General features: G+C 48.4%; 8 protein-coding genes across 8 annotated transcripts; 2 read left to right on the top strand and 6 right to left on the bottom strand.

The window, feature by feature from the left end:
• Positions 1–242: 242 nt before the first annotated feature.
• Positions 243–4,057, bottom strand: C8Q69DRAFT_506127 (PH domain protein; the record flags this gene model as incomplete). The annotated part of the gene is made up of 4 exons (XM_028632771.1): positions 243–3,296; positions 3,366–3,523; positions 3,584–3,961; positions 4,042–4,057. 4 exons carry the CDS (start codon positions 4,055–4,057, stop codon positions 243–245), a joined length of 3,606 nt encoding a protein of 1,201 aa, XP_028485558.1.
• Positions 4,058–8,543: 4,486 nt separating this feature from the next.
• Positions 8,544–13,241, top strand: C8Q69DRAFT_400720 (hypothetical protein; the record flags this gene model as incomplete). Its single annotated transcript, XM_028627895.1, has 1 exon — positions 8,544–13,241. One exon carries the CDS (start codon positions 8,544–8,546, stop codon positions 13,239–13,241), a length of 4,698 nt encoding a protein of 1,565 aa, XP_028485557.1.
• A 538-nt stretch (positions 13,242–13,779) lies between these two features.
• On the top strand, positions 13,780–15,318 carry C8Q69DRAFT_222765 (hypothetical protein). The gene has a single exon (XM_028626311.1). It carries the CDS (start codon positions 13,984–13,986, stop codon positions 15,079–15,081), a length of 1,098 nt encoding a protein of 365 aa, XP_028485556.1. The 5' UTR covers positions 13,780–13,983; the 3' UTR covers positions 15,082–15,318.
• Positions 15,319–15,488: 170 nt separating this feature from the next.
• Positions 15,489–16,779, bottom strand: C8Q69DRAFT_443651 (hypothetical protein; the record flags this gene model as incomplete). Its single annotated transcript, XM_028628936.1, has 4 exons — positions 15,489–15,914; positions 15,979–16,089; positions 16,155–16,443; positions 16,679–16,779. The coding sequence occupies 4 exons, from the start codon at positions 16,777–16,779 to the stop codon at positions 15,489–15,491; spliced, it is 927 nt and encodes a 308-aa protein (XP_028485555.1).
• Positions 16,780–18,291: 1,512 nt separating this feature from the next.
• C8Q69DRAFT_519222 (putative FKBP-type peptidyl-prolyl isomerase) lies at positions 18,292–19,102 on the bottom strand (the record flags this gene model as incomplete). Its single annotated transcript, XM_028633467.1, has 4 exons — positions 18,713–19,102; positions 18,579–18,655; positions 18,422–18,482; positions 18,292–18,322 (listed from the first exon to the last, which is right to left on the bottom strand). Exons 1-4 carry the CDS (start codon positions 18,850–18,852, stop codon positions 18,292–18,294), a joined length of 309 nt encoding a protein of 102 aa, XP_028485554.1. The 5' UTR covers positions 18,853–19,102.
• Positions 19,103–20,648: 1,546 nt separating this feature from the next.
• C8Q69DRAFT_222743 (histidinol-phosphatase) lies at positions 20,649–22,386 on the bottom strand. Its single transcript, XM_028626310.1, has 3 exons — positions 22,027–22,386; positions 21,438–21,974; positions 20,649–21,376 (listed from the first exon to the last, which is right to left on the bottom strand). Exons 1-3 carry the CDS (start codon positions 22,183–22,185, stop codon positions 21,116–21,118), a joined length of 957 nt encoding a protein of 318 aa, XP_028485553.1. The 5' UTR covers positions 22,186–22,386; the 3' UTR covers positions 20,649–21,115.
• Positions 22,387–23,724: 1,338 nt separating this feature from the next.
• On the bottom strand, positions 23,725–24,529 carry C8Q69DRAFT_222537 (mitochondrial phosphopantetheinyl transferase B). The gene has a single exon (XM_028626307.1). The coding sequence runs from the start codon at positions 24,199–24,201 to the stop codon at positions 23,731–23,733; it is 471 nt and encodes a 156-aa protein (XP_028485552.1). The 5' UTR covers positions 24,202–24,529; the 3' UTR covers positions 23,725–23,730.
• Positions 24,530–24,924: 395 nt separating this feature from the next.
• C8Q69DRAFT_222490 (hypothetical protein) lies at positions 24,925–25,684 on the bottom strand. Its single transcript, XM_028626306.1, has 3 exons — positions 25,458–25,684; positions 25,218–25,345; positions 24,925–25,117 (listed from the first exon to the last, which is right to left on the bottom strand). Exons 1-3 carry the CDS (start codon positions 25,503–25,505, stop codon positions 25,069–25,071), a joined length of 225 nt encoding a protein of 74 aa, XP_028485551.1. The 5' UTR covers positions 25,506–25,684; the 3' UTR covers positions 24,925–25,068.
• Positions 25,685–25,751: the final 67 nt, after the last annotated feature.

Below are 25,751 nucleotides of genomic sequence, written 5' to 3'. Positions count from 1 at the left end.
ACTGGAATAAGAGAAATCAATTGAAACCCAAATAAGAGAAAACACAGAAAAAGGAAACACTCAGAGGTATGTTATGACTGGGACTCTTGCTGCAAGAAATAGGCGGCGCATTCTATCTGCACGAACACTAGACGCCGTTAAAATGCAAGGGGGATAAATAAGCACGTAAGTAGAAAGTAAATGCTTGGTCATCATGGATCTCAGTGCAGTCTCAAATCCTGAGGTCCATCCTTGGGAGACACTCAGCGATTATGCGAGAATTGCACCCCAGCATCGCTATAGGTGCCAGGATATTGTTGGAAATACTGATTCGGTTGAGACATAGGAGGCGTTGACTGCTGAGGCTGAAACTGCCCCGCCCAAGATTGTCGACCACGCCCGTTCATCGAATACGTTTGGTCTATCTGAGTGAGAGCATCCCACGTGCGGTTTGCCGTCGGAAGATTGTACATGCTATGGCCACGAGCATGCTGCTGCTGCATAGCGTACATTTGTGCCTGTTCTTGTTGCTGACGTTGAGCGATAGCATATTCAACCATCTGATTGCTCATTCCCTCCCTCATACTCTGCCTTTCTCGCTCGCGGACATCGATTGCACCCACAAGAGTAGCCGGATTCATGGGAGCTTGCTGCCTACTGTTATTCGATGAGATGTTAAAGAACGACGATCCAGTAATTCGAGCAATATGTTCCTGTTCTCTGGCAGACAGATGTGAAGTGATATCATTGTAACCAAGCGTGCTACCGGCACCGCGAGACTGAGGGCGAACTGGCAACTCTTTAATGTATGAAGGACGACGCGTATGAGCATTCCAATCAGCCGAGGATGGTCTGGGTGGTGGTGTCATTGAAGAGCTGCGCTGATGGGCGTAGGCCGGGGATGGCTTCCTGTTTATGACGGCCCGCTGTTGAACGAATTGCTCCGGTGTCAAAGTTTGACCGGGGGTGGAAGGGCGAGCAGAAGCCATGCCTGGCTGCCAATAGACGTTGCGACGAAGCTCATCTCCGCTAGGAGATCTGGAATGAGGACGGTCCTGCCTCGCCATTCCTGGGCTCTCCCTGACTCCGGCCAGAATCTCATTGCGACCGACAGTAGCATCAGAACCTTTTCGATGATGTCCAAATTCGCCTAAAGCATCCGGTGCACGAGGGCTCTTGGTGGTCGGAACGTAGGACAATGTCGGTCCGAAATCGACCGCTGGGATCTCTGCTTTCGGCGTTGGTGGAGCGTCACGCCTGTACTTAGCATCACCGATAACTAGTTCTTCCGGTTCAGGATCAACCCCGACGGTCTTCAACACGCCCATCCTTGGTCTCGGGATTGACTGCTGAGAATTTTTGCTGTCTATGGACTTGCGAGTGCTTGCATAATCAGGAGAAACAGTCGAGGCGTCGTCGTCATCATAGACACTCTCCTCATCTGGCCGACAGTCTCGATCTGTAGAGAATGATGTCTGGCGGGCAACGATACGATTAAGAGCCTCCTCATCAAAAGCGTGCCGGAAACTTCCTAGACTGGCCTCGCTGGGGCTATCAGCTGGCGGCTCCGGTCGTCGCTGGGGCACAGGTTTCCGTGTGATAGCTTTGGTAGTATCGATCTGGGGGAGATGCGAATAGCGCTGAGGGGAGGAGTGTGCAACATCCTGAACTCTGGCGTTGAGATCATAGGAACCATGAACGGGCACGGACGGGGGGCGCTCATCCGGGGTCGCAGTCTTATTCCCTGGAGTCCTTTGGGGGAAGACGTTCGCGTTAGCAGTGGCACGAAACATGCTGGTATCATCATGTATTACTTCTCGCTGGTCTATCCCTCCGGCTCCGGGATCCTTGCGTTCCGTGGCGCTGGCCAATCCTCTCAAGTTTCCTGCCTCAACAAGTTGCGAAAGGGTGGCGTCCGACATCCGGACTTTGGCCTTCCTGAGATCCGGTGAAGGTAATGGTCTAGTCTGAGGAACCTCTCCAGGGCTGTGTGCAAAGGCCGGCGGGCTGACCACCGGGGACGGAGGTGAGCTTGGTCGAAGATGCTGTACCACAGTTTCCGCATGGGTGGCCTGCAACTCCTTCGTCTCACTGTCGGAACTAGTGTGTTCGCTGGATTCCTTTGTGCTAGGCCGTTCTTCGCTCTCCAAAGACTCCGGGTGAGGTTTCTCCAAAGGAGTAGGCATGTACGATTCGCGTTGACGACCCATAGCAAATCCAGTGGTATCTGAAGCGGCACGTGTGTGGGTGGGTGTTGAATAAACCGTTTCGGCCTTTGGCGAAGCCTCGTACACGGCATCTGCAGATTGATTGAACTCGAGATGTACTGCAGGGGTAGTCACAGACCGCTTCGAGTCGCGATACCGCAATGTACTATTCCGCGAGGGTAGACTCGCCCTCTGACGGCGCGTTCTGATACTATCAGTCCGGCTTCCCTGAGTGGCCATCCGGCGAGCAGTGGCGTCTTTCAGTTGCTTCCTCCATTCTCCTTCGCTCCAGTTCCGGCTACCCTCCTGCTGGATCAAACTGGCAACATCCAGAATATCTAGATAGCCATATCGCTTGTGCTTTGGGAAGGCAAACATGATGCTCTTTGCGTTGTTTGTATCCGCCAGAAGACGCGTCGGCCGACCGTAGAGAGAGAAGGTGTCGAAAATGGGGAAGAGGAATCGCAGCATCATTTCGAAGCCAGACACGGCCGGGTGCACCTCTGGCATGATAAATACGAAGCCCTCCGTCGTCGACTCCGGTTGTGAATGAATGACGATCTGCCCTTCGACCTTGACCAAAGTGGATTGGTCGATTAACGGCTTCGACTGGGGGTAGATGGCGTAGGCTGCGAATGCACCCGTGATTGTAGCAATGGGCTTCGTCTTCTTCGTCTTCTTGGTTTCATAGAACTCGATGTTTCCAGTGGGCATGGGAGGAGGCCTGTCATAGGCCGATTTTTTCTTCATCGTCTTCTGCAGCTTCTGGTACTGCTTCTCGTCGGGCGGGTTGATGACACACCAGCAGCGTCTCCAGGGCGTTCCCGCGCCGAATCTCACTCTAACCCAGTCTTCTTGCTTGAATCGAGTGCGCTCCATGATGGATCGAATGTTGTTGAGCATCTTGCCCTTGCCCGCAATAATCGAGCCGGTGTAGGCCTCCTGCAGAGAAGCATGTTCAAACATCGCCAGACGGATACCAGCCGTCCACTGCGTCATGGAATGGAAGGAGTTGAAGTGCAGTAGATATCGGTTCTTGCCCGCGGTCGATACGCTGAGCACGTTCTGCAACGGCTGAATTCCTGGGTTTCGCGTGGGCAGCTGATCGATCTACACATGTGCGAAATCTGATTAACGCAACTGTCTCCAGAGCACACAAAAAGTAGAGGATAATCTTACCATCTTGATCGAGGCGTCTGCTAGGTTAATGAACGTCGGCGCAACTTCTCCATCGTGACCGGCTGCGTCCAGCGCAGACGCATCCCACAAGGAGAGGACCGTTCCGATCAGCTGTGCAAAGTATTCGACCCATTGTCGATCGGGGCACGGCCGTCCATCTACAATTTCACGTCAGACAGATTCACTTCCACATTCTCCGCCCACAGTGATCTACATACGCGAATCCAAGTCATTCAGCTTCAAAAAGTACCCTTCCTGGTACAGCTTATTCGAATGACTATTCAGAAAGGTAAAGATAGGAAACAATTCGGGTAACGTGTCTTCCGTGACATCCATCAATGGGGGATGCAGGGAAAAGGCCATCGACGCAGGACGTAGAGTGAAGCGCTCTGGTCTCATCGTCGTCGCGGCCGAAGCCGTGGACACTTCCCGCGTAGTCGCTGACGCATACTGATCTGGGGACGGGTTGTCGACTTTGGGCTCTACCTGTGGTTTCGATAGAATGGCAGCTGTCGAAGCCGCGGGACTCTGGTCTTGATTGTCACGGCCATGGAGATGATGTCGGCCAGGCCCGAAGGTCGATATGAAAGAGAAAACTGATGCGACGCAAGGGGGTCAGCAATCCGCGATAAACATTTGCACGATCCGATCCGATCTCAAGCATCGATCTACTTACCTCGAGAGCGACCCATGACGGGTGATCGTCCGTGTCAGAACGGGAAGCCTGTTCGACCGTTCAACTCGAAGGAGAGGAGTCTGTAAACCGGAGCGATCTTCGGCCTGGGGACAGCCAAAGCGACGAGGTCGGATGCCAGATAATGGCTGGGAGGAGCAGAGAATACCGAGGACAGAAGAGGTCGAGGAGAGAAGATGACTACCGGGAGCAGGGGAGTTCTTAACCCGTCTTCTCCACTGGCGCCAGAGAGACGTTCTGGGGACGATGAGGGCGTCTATCTGGGCTGTTCCATGGACAGAACTATGATCAAGCGAGTGGAAGGGCTGGAAGCGGAAAGCGAAGAACCGGAGGAATGTAGAGTAAGCGAAAGTGCTGCAGATAATGACGTCGGTCTTCTAGAAGGCTGACGGACGCTTGTTCACGATGATCTTCGTCCCCGAGAACAGGGCAGAGCAGTTGGTGCGGCCCAGAGAAGAAACGATAAGAGAAAAGAAAACGAAGGAGGGATGGTGGTGGTGCTGGTGGTTTGACCAGACTGAGGAGAAGAAAGAGAGAGAGAAAGAAACGGGGAGGCAAAAAGAACTAGTTCCTACTGAGTACTGACTGACTGACTGTCTTGTCTGTCTGTTCTCTCTGCGTATTCCCGTGGTTAACCTATATCCAGCAAGAGCCGGTAATACCGGAGATGCTACTATTTGTTACCTGAGAACTAGAGTAACTACTACACTACTAATACTACTGCTGAACGATGACTAGTCTTGACGGTCCGCGACTCCCGCGCCCTCCGAGAGAATAGTGAATCCCGATAGCTTACCCCAAAGGGTCAAAAAAGAATGTTTCTTGGGGTGTGTTGTTCCGGATCCCTGAGCATGTCTCAAACGAATGCTGACACTGACCGATGCGTCGTCTGCCACAGAAGAAGAGAAAAAGAGAAAGAGAACGAGAGAAGCTGGCGTCATCCCCTCTGGATCGCACTAGATAACTATCTAAATCAATTCAATTCTCCACCAAGCATAGTATCACCGCGCGTCGTCCTCGTCTCCGCCATTGATCGGGCTCTTCAGCATCATCTGGGGACCGGGTCGCCCTGGACTTCACCAGACTCTTTACCCCAGCGCTCTCATCCAGTCCAGTTGCCATCCCCAATTTTAGCAACCTTAACGGCGCATGTCTTACGACGACTTGCGGCACGTCCAACGCCGCCAAGCACCCGCTGATCGTCTTGACGGGTTGGATCATCGATGAGACGTGGAATCGAACCGTGGCGGCCTCTCATCGCTGGAAGATGGCCTACTAAAGCCGCCGCTAGGAACCCAAAGGTAGCAGAGATTGAAAACCCGTCAACTAGGCCGATGGACCATCATAGTCTCGGTTCCTTGGACTCTCTTGGCTGCCCGCAACGGTACGATCGTTCGTCTGCTCTTAGCCGCCCAGTCCCCGCTAACTCAGCCACATCTTCTTGATATGCGAGTTATCAGCCAGCTCTCCATGCAGTCAGAGTCCTCATGACTAACATCATCCGTCCCTGCGAGAGAGAAAAAAAAAAGGTCCAGAAGAACCTAACAATAACAAGGGCACTAAGAGAGGGAACACGCGGTTGTTCGAGCGGCCGATGTTTCACAGCTCGTCCGTGCGTCGTCGTCCGCAGTCATCCGTGAAAGTCGAAGAAAGAGAGGGCCCATGCGATCAGTAACTGATCTTCCTAACAAAGGGCGGCATAACCAGTTGATCTACTCCCGTGCAGAGTACACCGAGGGGGATGGGCAGGCTTATACGGTGCCGGCGCGATTCGAGCGGGAAGCTTCTGATCGATCTGTGGCTGGTTTGATCACTCGCTCCATAAAATTATCTGCGAGTATGGATTAATACTCCATACGGAGCAATGAACACGGTGCAAAAAGAATGCACGTTCGTGCGAGCAAGGGCCACTAAGGATTCTCATCCTCGAACGCGGTCTGTTAACTACTAACTACTACTTCAAACCTCCGATGAGCTTTTTCCTTTTTTTTTTCGCGCATCCCGGGCGGAGGAGGTGGAGCCGGTAAGACGCAACGCTTTTGATCATCTTTTGATGTACGGAGTAATTAACTTACTATATCATCATCGCGCGTAGAGATGGACACCCGACTCGTAAGCTTCCGCGTTTCAGCTGAACCAATAATATCCTTCGTCGATGTTGTTAACAGTCACTCTGTTCTCGATACTTTGCCCTTTACCATAATATATTGACAACTATATACGGAGTACAAGGATCGGAGTGTTATCCGCCGTGGAGCTTTCGGCGGCCGGCATGACCGGGACAGGAACCACAGTCGCGAAACCCGTGGAAAAGAAAAGGATACGAAAAAAAAAAAGACTCGAAACGCATCATGAACCACAGTTAACATGCGACAAGGTTATTTCTCAGACATGGAGCCCCTTCTTGGCAACGCGCGGGTATCGTTTTACCTCTTATCCCAAACCACGGAAGACTCACGATTGGGACAACCTTCTTTTACAATTGACAGCATTGTAAGCAACTTGAACTTCTTGATATTCCGTTTACAGAGCTGTCCGGAATGCGTGCTCGATCTGATACCCAAGCCACCTACCTAATTACGCAGGTTATATCTACATATCCTCACCGGTCAAGCAAAAGAAACCAGAAAATTGCACACACACACACACACACACACACACACACACACACACACACATAATATTATTTACCTTTCATGGAAGATCTGTTAGTTCTAACACTGTCAGCAGACTCGGAAAGAAAAAACACCATCTAGTTATACGTCACTACTTACCCTCCTATCCAAATGCACGGGATGGGATCAGCCGGATCTGCAACCACCCTAAGTTAATCAATAATTCATCATGGGCTTTTTTATCGACGGAATACGAGTAATCTCCTGCATAGCAGAGCTCACGTTTTTTATTTCTTAAGTGCGTGACGATCGCACGGGTTTCATGGGTCATACCGTCATGGGCTCTTCGGAGTACACGGTGTCTCGGTCAATGTCAATCCCTGCTGCTATTATCTTCAGAGTACTCAGCCGTGAAGCCGATGATCGACCCGCCCGCGAAGGACTCGTCCTGTAGTCCTCTGGATCGGTCAGACTGGAGGTCGCGTATCGACAAGGCTTTTTACTCCATGGAGCACGGATGTGGTGTCCGTAGTTCATACTCCGTACTTTCGATACGACTTCGCTGTAGATCCATCGAGGCGATCCTAGCTGCTTATTTGCATCCGGAACAGAATATGGAGCAGTAGTTATGTACGGAGTACAGCATTACTAACTTCTAAGTGGAACTCGGATGGGTCTCGCATTATATAACTAAAATCCATTCGGAAGGTTAAACTGGGGCAGAAGAAAAAAAAAATCAGCGAAAAGAAAAGAAAAGGAGACAAAAAATACCATAGTGGTCTATCCACCTCACTAGCCCTATGCTGAGGAAGTTATGATTCAGAATAGTTATGCACTATTTTATTCTTCCACTAGCATTCTGCAAAGAGCAATCAGTGCCTCATGATAACTTCTAGGGATAATAATAATAACTCTGTGCTCTGCTTTATCAAAGTATACACCACTGAGAGCTTGGACCTAGATTATCTAGATAACCGTTCTTTGGACTCTGGAGCTTTCCAGATCTCAGACCAGAAGTGTTTCGAAGCGACGAAAGTATTGAAGTGATCCAAAATTCGGGGGTTATACTTAGATCCATATGCACATACTCGGTACACGATAACTAATATCTTTTTTGTATTTTATGTTTTTTTTTTTTTTTTTTTTTTTTTTTTTTTTTTTTTTTTTTTTTTTTTTTTTTTTTTAACACTGGCTGTCTCACTGATAGTAATGCGGCAAAGCTCATGCTCTCTTGCAGTGACCATTGTTCTAAAGCGGCAGCTCAACCATATAAACCCCTCTCAGAGTCTCAGGCAAAGTATAATCGGTAATCACAGAGGCCATCTATATGGCTATTCCAACCCTTCAATCCGAAATGTTTGCTAGCGGGAAAACTACGCAGGCTCTGTGCCACCTGTTGAGGTACTCAGCGCCTCAGACCGTACATTAACCAAGAAAGGGTTTGAGCAAACAATACTACAGTACAAACTCGACTGAACCCCTAAAGAGGCTCGCATCTATGACTTCCTCCAAGATCATGAAACATTTTCTTCTACTTAGTCTACCTAGTAAAGATCTATTCTTGTTCCCTGCATATGCTGCCTGTATCTGTATCGTTTAGCCAATGAAGAACACTCTGTAAGCGCCCTCATCATTGGAAACCCTCCTAGCGCCCTGATACCAACCACTCAGCTGTATGATCTTAGCGCCTACAAAAGGACGTTCTTTTCCTCACACGGCAGGTTGCATGAGGCTGTGACAGCGACGTAAGCCAGAGATGACATGTGCAATGTCGGGCGTCAGGTTTGTAAAGGTCGAATTTCTCTGCTGTGATTGAGCTTCATCACGAATCCTTTTTTCTATTATACTCGGGAAATACTAATGTATGAAATGGCAGGTGGACATTCTTCTCCATCTTACGAGAACCTGTCGAGACCTACCAGGACCGACGACCTCGTTGGACGTCTATTGAGCCCTGCCACTAGCTCTAACGAGAGAAGGGCATTGGAAGCATGGGCAAAGGCCATGGTCCAAATCTTCCAAGATGACCCTAAAAACTCATATATTTTCGAAGCGGCCCATCTATCCTGGTGTGCTCCTGAGAAGGAATATGTGGATCTTCTAGCAGCATTTTCAAACGTCATCATCCAAGGGACAAATGACGGGAATATACTCGAATCAACACTCCTCACTAGTTTCGCCCATGTCCTTCGTCGAGCTCCGAGTACACTATCGGCCGAAACTGCAAAACTCGGATCCGTCCTACAGTGTCTTCAAACAAGGCTAGAAAATGCTGTCAAACGAGCTGAGATCGAGACCCAGTATCAGCTCGTGTATATGTTGTCTGTCGTCCTGGATGCCATGGTGGATATTCGTGTTTCTGGTCTCAGCAGAGAAGGTTTACATGAACCTCTTCTCAAGCAATTAGAGCCCCTGAAGAATCATCGAGAGCCTCGACTTTCCCAAGCAGCCCGCTATGCTTATCAAGCCTTGCTGGGTGTTCCGGACGACGAAAGTCCTTATGAAGCACTTTGGCGCTACAGCTGTACAATCATCAACGCTACAGCAAATATCAGCGCCGCTGTTATGACTATGGATGTGACGAAATTCCTTAGTGCTACTCCAGCCCTAATGGAACTGCTATCTCTGGTCAAGAAGATAGCCAAAGCGGCACCGGGGGGACCTCAGTCCCGAAGTCTACAGAGTCTCGTCGACGGTATGATCAGCCTGTGTCAACAGAAACGCTGGTATACGGCCCTTCGCTATACCGAACTGTTGATAGAGATCGAAGAATTCGAAGTACTTACGGTCTTTATTGAGAGGTCGCCTTGTCGAGAAGATGAGTCGTTCTTTTGTGGCTTATTCGCTCAGCTCGAGCTGGCCTGGATGACTGGCGATGGATCAGATCAGAAGCAGATCCTGCAGTTGACTGCGCGTCTAATACGACAAATAAGGCCGAATTGGCGACGCGCTCAGGACTGGGTCAAATTAGTTGCAGGCACTATGGAGCAATCCAGTTGGAGAGAAAGCTTCTGCAAGAATCGACACAGATTGAGAATTTGGAAGAACAAGGACTACGAATCAAGACTGAGTCGGTTTCCTACTGAGATGGTAAAAACACACCATCTGTCAGCAAAGTTGCTGGAAAGTGCTTGGCTTCAATGCCATGAAGCTCAGCAGTTCTATGCTGATAGCAGAATACGACATTATTACACTCAGCGCAGGCTGCTTGATATTAAACGACTCTCCGGTGACCTTCTCGATATGGCGTACTGTTATATCAATCTTGCTATCATAGAACACGAAGGGAGTGAGTCCACAAAGGAGCTATACGGTGACAATGTGGAGAGTAACTCTTCAGCATTTACACTCTTCAGCCGTCTCAAAGTGAAGGAATCCGATATAAAACCGGAAATTATCCTGCCGCATCTATTCAGAAAAAGAGAAAAGTCAGACGGTAGCATGATTCGGCCCAGGAGGATTCTTATTCGTGGACGTGCAGGAGTAGGAAAAACCACACTGTGCAAAAGGATTGTCCACGACTTCATATATGAGAGAATGTGGGAGGACGAATTTGACCGAGTGCTTTGGGTCCCTTTGAGAAAGCTCAAAGAGAGATCAACGCTGCAGCAGTTCATCTACGATGAATATTTCTCCATGCACCGTGAGCGCGATATCCTAGCCCCGGCATTATGGAAAACTATCTGCGACCAGGGCGATAGTAGAACCTTGTTCATCCTCGATGGATTGGATGAGATTTCTGGGGAGCGTAATTCTTCTGGAATTGACCTGGTTGAAACCTTCAAAAACTTGCTGAATCGACAGAACGTCATCATCACTTCCCGGCCACATGCTGTACATCTGCCCGTCCTTGAACCGTTTGATCTGGAATTGGAAACCGTCGGGTTCCATTCAGACCAAGTTGACAGTTATCTGAGCAAGGTTGTCGGTGACGAAGATACGGCACGAGAAATGCGGTCATTTATTCAGAGCCATTGGCTTATTCAGGGGTTGGTCCAGATTCCAATCCAACTCGATGCATTGTGCTACAGTTGGGACAGTGATTTCTCTTTTCGAGGTCCACCAGAGACAATGACAGCGCTGTATCAGGCGATCGAGCTGAAATTGTGGACAAAGGATATTCTGCAACTGGGCAAACCAAAGGATAGTCCGTTGTCCGAATTTGACCTGCCCTACGTATCCCCTGCAGAGATTCTGTCGATAATCGAAGAAGAGGATACGCTCCTGCAGTCTTTGGCTTTCACCGGGATATATAATGATATCATCGAATTCAACGCCCAGCATCGAGACGAGGTTTACAAGCACTGCAAGCTTGTCACCCCGCTCTTATCGCGGAATCTAGTGAGGCTCTCTTTCCTGCGCACGGCGGACTCCTCAGCCAGGGAGAAGGATAAGTCTTACCATTTTCTCCATCTTACCTTTCAGGAATACTTCGCAGCGAAGTATTTTCTGAGCTGCTGGAAAAATGGAAAAGAGCTACTGTGCTTCAATTTTAGCCTCGCAAAGCAAAAGCGTGTGACATATGTCACACCGGAGATGTTCCTTCAGCAGGAGAAGTATGACGGGCGCTACGATATTTTTTGGCGTTTTGTGTCTGGGTTACTCCAAGACCACGATGAAGAACGACTGCACACATTCTTTGAAATGCTGCGGAGTGCGCCATCAGACCTATTGGGCCCAGGACATCAGCGGATTCTAATGCACTGTCTCAGTGAGGTCCCTCCCATGTCATCGTTTGGTGATACCCGCACAGAAATAGAAAATCAATTGAAACAATGGGCGTTTTTCGAATACGAGCTCCACAAGAAAATGGAACTCTGTCGTGGAATGGAGTTTCCTGATCATCTGCTGGATACTATGCTGGAGGAAGGAGCCGAGGACGTCAAAGAGCACATCTTGAAAGTTTTGAGAGATCGAGCACGGATTTCGCCTCTCATTTTGAACAGGGTGTTGTCCTTTCTTGAAAATGGCACTCCGGGAGTTTTGACATCAGCGGCACTTTATGCACTCGGAAACAGAGACACAGTGCTACCGGAACATATCCTCCCAGTAATACTGACCCGGCTTCATGCTCCCGAGGCAACTATCAGAGAACATGCAAGTGTTGCTTTGAGCCAGAGAACCTTACAAGAACATATCGTCCAGGAAATTCTGCACAAGCTGGATGATGCTAGCACGGGTACCCGAGAGTCAGCGGCACGCGCTCTATCCAAGCAAAGATTGCCAGATCGTGTGCTCCAGGTGCTTATGTCTCAGCTAGACGACGCAGATGCTGACAGAAAACAACTTGCGCTTCGAATTTTAAGCAATCAATGCTTGCCAGAGCATATATTGCAAAAATTAATATGTCGACTGCAGGATATCAATCCAGATACACGAATAAGTGCGGCTGAAATCCTAAGGGACCAAGATCTGCCGGACAATGTCTTTCTAAATGTGTTGTTACGGATAAAAGACCCTGTTCAGGATGTCAGGACGTCGGTATTACATGCAGTGGGTATCAGATTATTGTCCGACGATTTGACTCGAATACTGGTATCTTACTGTCGAGATACCAACGAAAATGTGGACACAAGAGAAGCTGCACTTTGGGGCCTAGCGAGAAAACCCATCTTTTCAGACTCTATTCTTCGGGAAATAACATGCTTACTCCGCGATACCGACACGCGACTGAAAAAGGCTGTTCTTTGGGTCCTTAACAATCGGAGAACCCCGCTGCCAGGCGATGTAGTCAGAGAAGTTGTATCCAAGCTGGAGGATCCTGATGAAGATGTCAGATACGATGCACAGTATACCCTACGTGGCCTAACTTTACGGGATAATGTTCTGCAGGATGTCATATCTCAAGTATCCAAGTTGACGAAGATCGATCCGGACTCCAGAGATGATATTATTTACACCTTGTGCAGCAGAACGTGCGTTCTGCAGGCGGATATCCTTCGGCATACTTTATCCTTGCTAGGGGCCGTTGACCAACATGACAGGAAATATGCAACGCTTGTGCTAGCCCGCGAGACTACTTTGCCGCAGCACGTTCTTCCACTGGTGACCTCCCGACTAGAGGATAGTGACAGTGACGTAAGGCGACATGCAGCTGATGTCTTACGAAATCAAACCACTTTGCCAGAGCACATCCTCCGGGCTGTGGTATCCCGACTGGAAGATACTTGGCTACACCCGAGGTCTTCTGTTGTTGATACTATAGTCAACCGAGCTGACCTGCCGGTGCCTATTCTACAAATGATAGTCGACAGACTTCCCCACATCCCTCATTTGGTACGTCTAAGGATCGTGCGTATGTTGATGAGCTATGATTATTTCTACGACAATTTTCCGGGTTTTGGTACAGAAGTTCTGCGGTTGTTATATGGGGCATGGATCGAACGAAGCTTTGACGAGCAGTTCAGCTGTTACGTGCAGCATGGCAGTCTATATATAAATACGTCGGAAGGACGAAGAATCGTTCCGTTTGCGTCAAATATAGACCGTGTTCTAAGCGCTTTTCGGCAGGAGGCTGCGGCCTTAGGGAGCCCTATGGGTGTGGCTGGTTCATGGGCAGTGAGTTGAGAGCTGCGACGCCATTCAGTCTCTTTACATTGAATGAATATGGACTAGTTATTTTGTGTTCACTCCGTGGTACACCGCGTTAATTATCTGGAGACTGAGAGATAAGACCACAATAATACCAACAAGATGTATCACAAGGGGAACTGCCGCAGGAGCGCACCATCTTAGAACGACTTGTATGATTGTCACACTTACTTTTTTAATTCTCTACATTATTCCTCTGGGTTTCCTGGGCAATAATATCTTCTATGGAGTCTCTGTTCGTCCACAGGGGTGTCAGGAGCGGGTAATCGGATTGCCCAAGGCCTTTCATCCTCTCTTGCTAGAAAATACAAAGGAGCACTTAGAGCACTTGTCACAGAACGGCGGTCTGGAATCCTGTCACAGAGCACAGAGCACACTATATATTATTACATATCTGGTTATTGAGACAAATAATAGAATGGTGGACCAATCAGAGCAATAGTAGAGAGTATTCTGTTGCTATCACCGACTCTATTATTATTGTTACTCGCATTGCTCGGTTGTCCGAACGCCGATGCTGACAAACACGGAAAGAAAATAATACCCGATCTATACTGATGGAGGAAAGGAGCTTGCACAAAGTGATACACGGAAAAAATTGTCCCGATGTCCATCTCCTCGAGGGTTACATGCCTGTATAAGTGTCCCAAGGTGTCTCCGATTTGTGTCCACCTGGGAAAATACACAGGTTCATGAAGTGAAGAAACCTACCGCAACCATGTCTCCTTTATTTGACTCCCTCAGAGTTGGACGCATGGCGCTTCAACAGCGTATCGCCATGGCTCCAATGACTCGTCTGCGTGCTGATGCCAATCATATCCCCCTACCTATCGTCAAGGAGTTCTACCAGCAACGTGCCGCCATCCCAGGCACCTTACTAGTTACAGAAGGAACCGTGATCAGTCCTCGACACGGTGGATATCCCAATGTCCCTGGAATCTACTCAGATGCACACCTGGCTGCCTGGCAAGAAGTTACCAAGGCAGTTCACGAGAAAGGGTCCTACATATATCTCCAACTGTGGGCTCTTGGTCGCGCAGCCAACCCAGGATTTCTCCAACAACAAGGGCTTGACCTGGTCTCCAGCAGCGACGTGCCCATGAAGAGCCCCTATACCGACGAAATGCACAACCCCAGACCCTTAACTGAGGGAGAGATCCAGGATGCTATCGCCGATTTCGCTGCTGCGGCTAAAAATGCCATTCGTGCTGGATTTGACGGTGTGGAAATTCACGGAGCGAATGGATATCTCGTCGACCAATTCATCCAGGATGTCTCGAATAAACGTGTGGATAATTGGGGAGGAAGCATTGAAAAGCGATCCAAGTTCGCCGTTGAAGCAACCAGGGCCGTGGCAGACGCCATCGGCCATGATCGCACAGCCATTCGACTTAGCCCATGGAGTCGCTACCAAGGCATGCGTATGGACGATCCGACCTCCCAGTTTATAGACGTTGTAAAGAAGTTGGCGGAGCTCAAGCTTGCTTATTTGCACGCCTGTGAGTCCGATGCAAAGGCCCAAGGCGAGGATTTGCTTTGGCTGCTTGACGCCTACCGCAACGCGAGCCCAGTCATTGTCGCTGGCAACTACAATGGTGAATCCGCCGCGCAGGCACTCGCAGGGGAGTATAAAGATCGTGACGTGGTTGTTGCCTTTGGACGTCCGTTTATTTCGAATCCAGACTTGGCTTTTCGGGTGAAGCAGGGAATTCCCTTCGCGCCGCCTGACCCATCAACCTTTTACGGTCAGACACCGGAGGGCTATATCGATTACAAGTTTAGCAAAGATTTTGAGGCGGCTGCGGTTCAGGCGTGATTTGGAGTATAGATGGATGGAGTCTTGGGTTTAGACTCTGTATTTTTACTGGGGTGAACCAGACATCGCCAATGACGTTCCCTACTCATTACTTATAATCTACCAACCTGCAGCCATTAAACTGTAACAATATTTCTTACTCCTTTATTCCACTTTAGAGTGCCTTTGAAGGGCTCAAAACCACCGTCACCCCCATTCAAGTTTCAAATTGCATGTCAGCATAGAGAATCAATTGTATGTGCTTTCGTGTTCAGTGTGACGTGATCTCGTATCGATGAATGGACTTTTTTGTTGTTGTTTAGGACGCCGACTCGAGTGAAGAAGCGGAAAAACGTTACGGGTGATATCGGATAGGACTCAATCGTTCAGCCTGGGTATCATTCATCCACTGTCAGCTTAGGGACATTTCAACTGGCCGGCAGACTAGTGACGACAGGGGTTTTACGGGTTCCAACATGCAGGTTTCCGGCACCGATGGCACCTGGTGCAGTCGCCGTAAATAGGTGCCTTCTAAGCGACTGTCCCGAGCATCTAGGTCGGTTTTCACTATATCCGTCTCTTATGACCGCTTTGATCATGATGGGTAAACCGATGGTTGAATTGTCGGACGCAATGTATTGCACTTCAACGAGGATTTTTCGAACCCGAATGATTCCATTGGCTGTTGTAAGTCGTTCGATGCCGCAATTGAGAGATGCAGGTATGTTAGATGGATCCAGGCCAAGGGAAAGACAATCATCCATAAATAACTCTAGATAACTGGACCCAGTGTCATCCAATACCGTAATGAGTTGGACATTCTGAAAATCGACAATGCGAACAAGTATGTGAATCTGAATTTATCCAGCATCTATTAGCGAATTACAGATATTCCGGAAAATCAATGTGTAGGCTCACATTATGATGAGCCATTATTTCATCGGTAAGTGGATTGAAGTTGTTCTGAGGCTGACGGGGGTAGATAGATAATGCTGCCATTTGAGGATTTGCATCAGTCAAGCTCCGGACCTAATTTTAACTCCTTAAGCCAAAGACCTAGATAAAAAAAAGATCAGATTCGGAGCAAAACTTACAGTCTCTATCCACAAAGATCCCTTGCCGTGTTCTTTTTCCCATCGTTCTATGACCTCAGTACGTTGGCTGCCAGGAGGTCCCGGGTTCTCTGTTTGTATGCCGTTGTACCAATACGTTACAAGGCCTGGTTGAGGAATTAGAGAACCGCTCCTGTATGCATGAAGAATAGCATCGATATTGATTCTTTCAGATTCGTTCAAGAGTGTATAGTTGGCGAGTGTGTCTTTCAGTATCTCAATACAGTGATAGGTTATCAAGGTCAGCCCTGTCGGCTCAGACGGAGGAATTCTAATAGATAGCCTAGTTAGACTCGATCATAATAATAGCATTTTCAATTAGATCAAGGGAAAAGTTACACAGGCCCTTCGGGAGTATGGGTTTGAATCCATTGGAGTCTACGTCGATATAGTGGACTGTCGGGCCATTGAGCCACTGCCTTATTGGCGACTGTCAGCTGGCGATCTCTGTACCTAGAAAACAAGCCATCTTAGTCAACGTCTAAGGAGCTATGATAGATTCCTACCTTTGATATTCAGCCGGATCCCATAGGGCTCTAAGAACCCATAATTTATCGTATGAATCGTATGTAGCTTGATCCACTTGGGTGGCTTGTACAGTCGCCATCTTGCAGTCAATAATGCCGCTCTTTTTGCTGAAGGTGGATTCAGAAAGGGAGTTAGAATGACGCTATTTGTCAACTTAAGCAAGATAGCGTGAGAGTTGTATATTGGGAAATTTAAGCGAAGTGCCCAACTGACTCAAGCCCTGTCTAGCCTCTAGGAAGTAAGTGGCGTGGATGGTGTCATCTGCGTGTGCTTTTGCACGCTTTGTATTGGCGATTATCAGTGTCCAATTTCGCATAAGACTAATTTTTTACGGGTGCGGGGTAGAGGGGATAAGTAATAAAGTGTTACTTTCCTTTGATGTCATATGACAATTATAAATGTTTTTTTTAAGTTCGGATATGGGATATAGTGGTGATGTATTTTTATACTAGAATATACTTCACCAATCGGGTCTAGCTGAGCCTTTTTCTTACTACCGATATTGCTGAAGGTCACTAATTCACGAGGGAAGATTTGCTAGATTGGCAACATTGAGCCTGTTAACGAGAGATTATAGTACTCAAAGGGGCCGCAGCTGGGGAGAAGTAGACATGGCCACTGGCTGGCTTGTGAGATAAGCAAAAGGTAAGTTGTAACTATCAGGTAGCGAGGAATAGGAAATTTATAAGAAAAGTCTAGTGAACTAAGAGCCTCCTCCTAATCCCAAATGCAGCCTCTAATCGCAATTGCCGTGATACTGCTGGCGCCCTCTCTCAGATCTGGAAATCAGTAATCAAGATATGCCTGTGACAACTGTAAAGTCATTTATCAGATATAGAATAGTAATAGTAGAGCTGACTGAAGTCCAGTATGAGATTCAATATTCGTGAGAAAGAAACCAAAAAGCCAAGGTATTTTGGAAGTAAATCTGGATGAATCTGATAGATTTCCGGACGACACATATAGTATATAGAATCTACCCAAGCATATCGATATAGGTTGACCAAAACTTGATGCCAATCGCGAGCTTCAAGCATGAAGGAGTGTTCCTGGCATCAAACTATAGTGTGGAATCGAGCTGCGTATAACGACGCCTTCACAGGTCGCTATGGGAGGCTTCCACGTGCGCAGGAAGAACCGTTTCAGTCATTATTGGGCAGTCTTGCCGTTAATTGAGAGAAGTCGGACCCGACTGAGACTCGAGTTAGTATATACTAAAAGCTTGAATTCAGAAGCCAGACGCAAAGGCAGCCCCATTGAAGAGGCAACCGGGCGATGGTAACACAATGGGCTCAATGATCCGTAGAGCAGTCCGCGTCTTGAGGATGGCCTCCACCGAGTCAAGCAAAAAAATCTAACAGTGAAGGGGTGGGTCGTAAGCTAAACAAGAGTACTTACAAAACGAGTGTGGCATTTGGCGGGATCAGGCCCGGGAATCCCCTAAGTAAAGCTAGGATCAGTATATTGCGCATACCGTGCCGACTTTCACACAACTAATTATTTGATACGGCAAAACCGTAGAACATATCTCAACTGTGCCAATGGGAAGTTGTGTGCTATGGTTTCGCCTGGTGTGAATCGGGATGCGGGTTTAAACATACCTGTCACCATATGCATATGGTCTGTGTTGAGGAATGTAGTTAGCATGCTTGATTCTCTAAAGCCCGGACATCATAAGAGGTATAGTCCCAAGGCGAAGACTCGGACTCGTCTTAACTTACCCAGGAATGGTCAAGATGCTCTGCTCCCCGAGACTCATCTCCAAAACTCCTTCATCCCAACCTGCCGACAAAATAGTCGTTAGAGCATAATGCGTCGTTGATCCAAATAATGCATTTCTATCAATCTTGATAGGAGACACGGAATTAGTGCACGTACCTTGGATCACATTTTTCACCCCAATACGGGTGCTGAGAGGTCCCCTGTTTGCTTCTGGGTTTTCAGAGCTATCAAATCTGGACATAGTCAGGTCCTATCCTCAACCTAGCTCTGAGCTTCAAGGTATAACTAACTGCTTTCCCATGTTATGTTCCTTCGATGGGTCGTACAGACATCCTGTGTAGTGGATGCTGACGAGGTCACCCTTCTTAGGAAAATTCTGCTTATCACCCTCTTTGAGGACAGTTCTCGTCCACTTTTGTTGTTCCGGCATTTTGGTCTTCTGTAGAGGTTTCCAATGAGGATTTGAAGGGAAGTAGCGTTATGTTTTAGGTGGAACAAAGTCAGAGGAGCTTGATGCGAGAAAGAGCTACGTATATGTTGCGGGGAGGGGCACGAAGCTTTAAGACGTTCTCAGCTCCGGCCAGGCTAAGTGGGGTCCCAGATGAGCATCATGACTCTGGGACGGGACGTAATAATATTGGACATCAGAGCTACCTTAGTGGTGAGAACTGAGGTCTCGAGCCATCGATCAACTCTCCAAAGGATGCTGCGTTGCTGGATGATTGGGCTTGGAACCAGCTAAGTACTGTGGCTCGCTTCCCACAGGCGAGCAAGATAATGTGAGCGGCTTAACCGACTCCTGCATGACGAAAGCATTTCTGCACATTAAAATAGTAAATTTACGGCGATCCATTGATAGCTCAAAGATCGGTTCCCCTGCTCATCCAGTGGCAACCATTCTCGCTAAGCCTTGTGTGTCCTGGACTCCTGCATAATGCTCCCAAGAACCATAGCCAACCTTATGTCGCGTGTCTTTGTCGCTATTAACTATTGAGTTGTTCATAAGCTCCCTTGTAGACGGTCCAGAATGGTCGACGGTTAGATCGCTTCCCAAGCTTCCAAGAAGGTTTGCTCGAGGTCACTCCGAAGGTCTCTTGTGATCCATTGAAGTTGCAGAGTACAGCAGAAACGGCTCCTCGTATCTCTCGTCTCCACGAATAGGGTTTTGCTTACTCGAGTATTGGCACAATGATCAGGTTATAGAGAGGTCTTGCACCGGTATATGCAATGGGTTGCTGCACACACCAGTCAGAATGTGGAGTGACCGACGTCAGATATTGATTTCTTGGCCATGTCGCCGCGGTATGGCTCCCCAATCTGCCTTCGTCGCGGTATAGAGTGACCGCACAGTATAGGAGAATAATCTTGCTATAATAGGACACTGTGTTAGAATCATATGACAATGCTGATTCGAAGCATAGGGCGGGGAGAAGGCGAGGAGAGAGTGCGGATCAGAACCTCGCTTAGGTGTATATCAGAAGTACTGTACATAGATTTCGCGATCAAATGTACATATATCATCGAGCCTGAGCAGCGCGGAAGTGATTGCAATTCTCCGAGATAGTATGGAGGCAGTTCTGCGCATTCCTCAGACACGCAAAGCAAAGAACAGCAATCTTTGGACGTATGCACAACCACGTTGCGGGGTGGGGATAATTTGGCACAGGGAAGACTGCGCCTACAGGTCCCGTCCCATCTTTACGGGAGAGGATGAGCCTTGCAGGCTAAAACCCGTAAGACAATGGCTCCTCTGTGGATAATGGCATGTTCCGGAGTCTGACCTGTGCAGGGTAATGTCCATTGGGTCTCCTTAAAGGCTTAATGCCACCATAGATGCGTGGACGGGCGATCTAGGGCCCCAAGTCATGAATTAGATCGGTCACCGGCGAGTCCGTGGCCCTGGACTCGGACGTCCAAGTCGAGCGATCGGCATCCATGAACCCTGGAGTTGTTTTCAATTACTGCGCCCATACTAATAATGCCCTTGTCGATCTATTTCCAGTTTATCAGACTGCTGGCATTTTCGGAGGCCTGTGGCGGCTTCAGCGGCGCGGTGATACTAACCCGTACGTAACGCCATAGCCGCCTTGAAAATCAATACTCTTGTCCTCGATGTCCATTTTCGGAGATTGGACCCTTTCCTTGAAGCTCTTCACTTCCAATGTTGCATATGCATCGTCAATGCGACGGTAGATGCCAAGTAAGAATTATATCCTCATCCTTATCACGAAAGACCCTACTATGCTATTAGTAGCAGAAGCTAGAGTTCATATCTACCTGGCAATCCGCGAACTTCACACAAGCATCTGCACCTCAGAGCGCTAATCATCTTTTCCAGTTTTCTCGCGACAACGTAATGTTACGCAAGAGGTCTAGTTAGTTGTTATGTGAGACGTCCGGAATCGATATCAGCGTTGGAATTTATCAATGGATGAAGTGTCGTCTACGAATGACTGCTCTTTTGCTGATGGTAGTATCGCCCCTTGTCTTGACTATCGTGATCATTGTCCCATAATAGCTGCGTTCAAGACAAGTCCCTAGGTAGCCTAGTCTGGCTTCCGGTCTCTCCCATTTCGGTACCGTCATGCGTGCTCCATCGCACAGCGCAAAAATTAGAGTCCATGCCGTCCATGGAAGGGCCCACGTATAATAAACTTAGGATTGGTGTCTCTGCCTCTATGACAGAAAAGACCCTATTGATGGTTTCTGTTCATTGATGGTGAACAAAAGGGGAGCTGTTTCAACGCGGAAAGGCTCAAAGACCGTATCCTTGTCCGTGGAAATCGGCTATCCACAGGATCCGTAGATTGCGTATCAGACAGCTCCAGATAGTGAAGTGTTGAAATAGCGGTATCCCCCATAAATTGAATGACACGGTGGAAATTCAACCCTACTTGGTCAATTCCATGGCTATCGTCTGATAAGCAGAAACGCCCATTTCTTACTAGGAACTCCTATGGGAAAGAGGCTTCAGCACTAGTGTTCTCCAACTTACAGATTGGCGGTTAACCTTACCTTGCAGATTTCTGCTTTCGGATATGGCTCACTCATCCCTTTTCGCAGGGCAGCTGAATTGAGTTCCAACAGGCCCCCATACTCTGCAATAAAATCTAGATTACGCAGGATCTTTCTCCAAACGCCAGGCCACTGGGTGAAGCTCCTCTCTGGGTCCTCACTCTTCAATCTGATGAGGTCAAAATGGCCAACAACAGGTGGCTTCAACCTCTTCAGCATGTCGAATTGGGCGTCGAAATAATCCTCGAATAGCTTTTCGTCACTCCCTCCAGCGATTTCTCGTGCCTTTTCGTACATTGGGGTATCATAATCGATCGGGATGGTATGAACGTGATGAACAGATCCCACGAAAAACTCAAAGGGGAATGCGGACAAAGATTTCTCGATGAGGGTGAGAGACTCGGGGCGGATCCAGTCGATCTCGAATCCAATCAATATTTTGATTTGGGACGCATACTTCTCCCTCAGTCTGGAGGCCTCCTTGAAATATGCAGCCTCATTGACAACCATTTCTTCTTCAGTCAGATGGGCTTCGACCTAGCTTCGAGGTCAGAAAAAGGATCCACTGGCTGCGGATTTCTCGGCCCACCTCTTCGGGATAGAGATCTGCCTCATGTCGAGGCATGTGCTCGGTCAGACAAAATACCTCCATCTTCTGGGAAATTGCGGTTTGAACCACTTCCTCCAGAGAGTTCTTGGCATGTCCTGGGCAAAACTGGCCCGAATGGCTATGGTGTGAGAAAGGCATGAGGGGCGGTTCTCACACAGTCGGCCAATTTCTCGTGTCGTCAATTGTGGCAGCGTGAAAACTGTAGTGAGTAGGGAGTCTAGAGTTCCTGGTTAGTGAGAACAGATAGCACAGAATCCTGGCTCAGAAAATGCAAACGGGCCCAAAAGCTCTACTCAAAGGACACAAAATTCCGTGACAGATACGAGGCGATGATCTTTAAGAGCACAAAGCAAACGCCTCTTGAACGAGGAGGGGGAGAGGCGAGGACCAGGAACAGAACAAGCACAAATACTAAGAAGAGAAACTAGATACGAGAAGGACTCGAATCTCTGAGGCATGAAGGAAAAAGAAACATGAGAATGCAGGTGTGATGCTAGCACATCTAGATCGGTCATTTCCCGCAGAGACAGCCGTACTGATCAACATCAATGACAGCTTCAAGATAGACTACTTGACATACCTGGGACTATTGGGTCCGCGATAGCGATATGGGCTTCGTCGATGTACCAGAGAGCGTTGAAGGAGGTAGGAGTGGATGTTCGATATGAATACAGACAGCGGTTGTTGAAGTTTCGATGTGGGACCCCCGGGAACACGGTGCGATAAGACTGCGATACCTACTCGACAAAGTTTTCTTCTGTAAATTCCCCGACATGAGCTCTTTCCCCACTTACGGCCATTGCATCTTTCTATAGTCCAGGTAGTTACATCATAAAATGCAAAGATCTCATATTATGTAGATACGTGTATGCTTCATTATATCTCCGAAATTAGTGTCTGGCTTAACACAATTTCATGTTGTGTTATTGTTCTCGTCTGATAACATCTGAAGTTCTGCGTCACTCTACAACACTTGTAGGTGTGAGCGAGCGGTCAAGGCATTTAAATCGAATCCCGCATGATTCCAGCAACCAGAGCTGCTGTACTAGAACTTCCCCCAAGTCTGTTGTCCAGCTTAAATGGAGATCGACCCCGGATCTCACACGGAGTACTCCGTATCCCAGCCGTTTATACTTCCCACCTATAAAGCTCGCAGCGGAAACGAAGGGACAGGATAATTCTCCGAGAACAGACGGGAGCTAATCTTCTCGAGTGTTGATATGTGACGCGTGTGCTATCCTTTATCATTCATCATGAAACTAAGGCATCACAACTGTGTGGCTCTTCCCGAGAGGGTGATAAAGCGTGCTCTTCTTTCGGTTCGATTCTCGTTAGCTCACGAGAATCTAGACATGTCTGACGCTGAGAACTGCAGCGTGGGGATAGCAACATAGTTTCACGTTACAAACGTCGATATCCTAGCCGAGGATGGTATCTTCAAGTGCGTGGTATGTTGAGTAGTATCTGCAACGACTCTCTTCCATGCTTATCCGTAGACAGCCTTTTTAGGCCTTTCATATTGTCGACTTGTATGCGACGGAGGCAGAGTCAAAGCCGGACACATCATACACCACAGAACCGTGGCCATAAGCCACAGAGCTTGTACACTCGTAGGACCCAATCACGAAGCATTATGGACGGCACACGACGTCCCCTATTCTCAGACCAATAAGCTTCCTTGTCTCACTCAGCAGCAAGAACCGTTGCGACGACATATTCTCCATCGTGCGAGATGGAGAGTTTCCCAATCCGTGCATTCCCCTCTGTCTTAGCATCCAAGTAAATGACCTGCGGTCTCCCGGATCCCAGCGTCCCTGTGTCTTCAACACTGACTAGAACATCCTTCCATCCAATCGCACCTGCCCCTCTAGTTGAAGCCTTGCGTGCCGCTTCCTTTGCTGCGAATCTACCTGCCAGCCAACGGGCCATATCCGGTGTAGGAGTTACTGTACTGAGACAAGGTCCGGCTCTAGTAGACAGGTGAAATCTGGACCGGAAATCTCGTTGTTCTTGTTCGCAAAGAATTCGACGGGTGAAACGATCGAGCTTTGAGGAGCCTTCTTTAGTGGCAGACGTGATCAAACGAAGGATACGCGGAAGGTGGACTATGTCAGTACCGATGTTGAGAGGGTACGGGAAGGGTAATGGTTTCATGTTGTTGTTGTCGTTGTCGCGGGTAGTAAGTAGCTTGGCTCAAGAATTGAGTGCACATCCGGGCCGTGAGGCATCAGTAGTATAAGTTGGCCATGTCAACGAGTTGTATTAAAGGGCTGGAGCATGGACTTGGGTCGCGTTCCCAAGAGAACAGACCAGAGGGGTAATAAGCTACAAGCAACCCTTGGAAAAGTTGACCGATGACACGACTGGAACTTCCGCCGCATGGGCCAATAAGCGGACGTTGTTACTACCAAGAGTCTGGCAGCGTCAACTCCGATAGCAACCTTGTTATGCGAAGAATCAGTACAAATTAACAGAACTGTGGCCTTTAACTAACTGTACCTTTGTTTTTCCAACGGACTTTATTAGTCTGCTGTTAAGTCTTACAGTGCTCGAACAGGTCTGGCAATTGGTCTACTACTGTTAATCAAAATAAGGGGACGGATAATAGCAGCTCTTGACTACTTGTTGGGCCAGATATATCCGAAATTTCCACACAAGATGGTGACCAAGGCGTTATATCACGAGCAGTCTTATAATCACCCATCATATCTTCCCGAAGGAGCTCGCCTGGTCGCGAATGAGACATCATACCCATGAATACCCATGAAGTAAACAGTCAGGAGAGAAATGTCGTAAACGTTTCTATGCGAGTTAGACCTTTATATGTACACTATCACATCATGAGCCAGATCAATCAACCGGCTACGATGGTCCTATAAGCCCCTCAAGCGACAAGTAACCTGGATCCGGAATACCACCAGTCATTCTTGTGTAGCCGCGCCCTGAGATCGATCATGCCACGCTGTCATTGTACACTGAGTAGCTGTCCTCAGATCATGAATGTCTTCCGTTGGGAGATTTCTAGTGGCTTGCTGCCTTCGAACCTCCGTCGACATTCTTCAAGAAGTCCCTAAATGGTACCACACGCGTCAGCAACCCGTCGGTTTTGAGATTATATATCAGAGCGTTGCTGGGGGGGCCAAAATCGCAGATTGGAAGGGAATACGCACTGGATAAACTGCTCCTCATCCTTCGAGGCGGCGTTGATCGGAGGACCCTGGGCCGGGTTCTTTGCAGCACCACCGCGGGTAGCGAGATAGGTAGTGCCAAAGATCGCACCGAGGACGCCCATGGCGAGCTATAGTAACAGGAAGTCTGTTAGTTGCATATCTGGCACTCAATTGACTCTGACAAGCGCAAAGGGAGAAGGAGAAACCGAGCAAAATAGAGACCATGACAGAGTGACGTACATAGTGCGAGCCGACCTTCTTGCCGGCAATCTGGTAGTAGGCGACCATTGTAACGGAAGAGTCTCGTTCAGAGCTGTGAAAAAGCCGGTGGAGACAGGATCAATAGGGCGATAATGGTGCGAGGCAATCCTATGGAGGCGATGCGAATATGAGAACGAAGGTTGAAGCTGCGTATTCCGGAAGAGCGGCCTTGGCAGGCTAGCCCGTTTCTGGATATGTGGTCACATGATATGGAGTGCCGCCAAGTCCGAGAACGACCGAGGAAAACGCGGAGGCCGGCAAAAGGTGGGATGC

The sequence above is a fragment of the Paecilomyces variotii genome (genome assembly GCF_004022145.1).
Source record: "Paecilomyces variotii strain CBS 101075 chromosome Unknown C8Q69scaffold_4, whole genome shotgun sequence".
Taxonomy (NCBI): Eukaryota; Fungi; Ascomycota; class Eurotiomycetes; order Eurotiales; family Thermoascaceae; genus Paecilomyces; species Paecilomyces variotii.
This window is presented reverse-complemented; position numbering and strand designations above follow the sequence as displayed.

Coding starts and splice junctions, on each gene's coding strand:
- C8Q69DRAFT_222765 (XM_028626311.1), top strand. CDS start 13,984: ATGTCTCCTTTATTTGACTCCCTCAGAGTTGGACGCATGGCGCTTCAA.
- C8Q69DRAFT_222743 (XM_028626310.1), bottom strand. CDS start 22,185: ATGCCTTTCTCACACCATAGCCATTCGGGCCAGTTTTGCCCAGGACAT. Junction 21,975..22,026: donor CAGATCTCTATCCCGAAGAG/GTGGGCCGAGAA, acceptor CCTCGAAGCTAG/GTCGAAGCCCATCTGACTGA. Junction 21,377..21,437: donor CGAAAGCAGAAATCTGCAAG/GTAAGGTTAACC, acceptor TCTTTCCCATAG/GAGTTCCTAGTAAGAAATGG.
- C8Q69DRAFT_222537 (XM_028626307.1), bottom strand. CDS start 24,201: ATGAAACCATTACCCTTCCCGTACCCTCTCAACATCGGTACTGACATA.
- C8Q69DRAFT_222490 (XM_028626306.1), bottom strand. CDS start 25,505: ATGGTCGCCTACTACCAGATTGCCGGCAAGAAGGTCGGCTCGCACTAT. Junction 25,346..25,457: donor AGAAGGTCGGCTCGCACTAT/GTACGTCACTCT, acceptor CTGTTACTATAG/CTCGCCATGGGCGTCCTCGG. Junction 25,118..25,217: donor GATGAGGAGCAGTTTATCCA/GTGCGTATTCCC, acceptor GGTACCATTTAG/GGACTTCTTGAAGAATGTCG.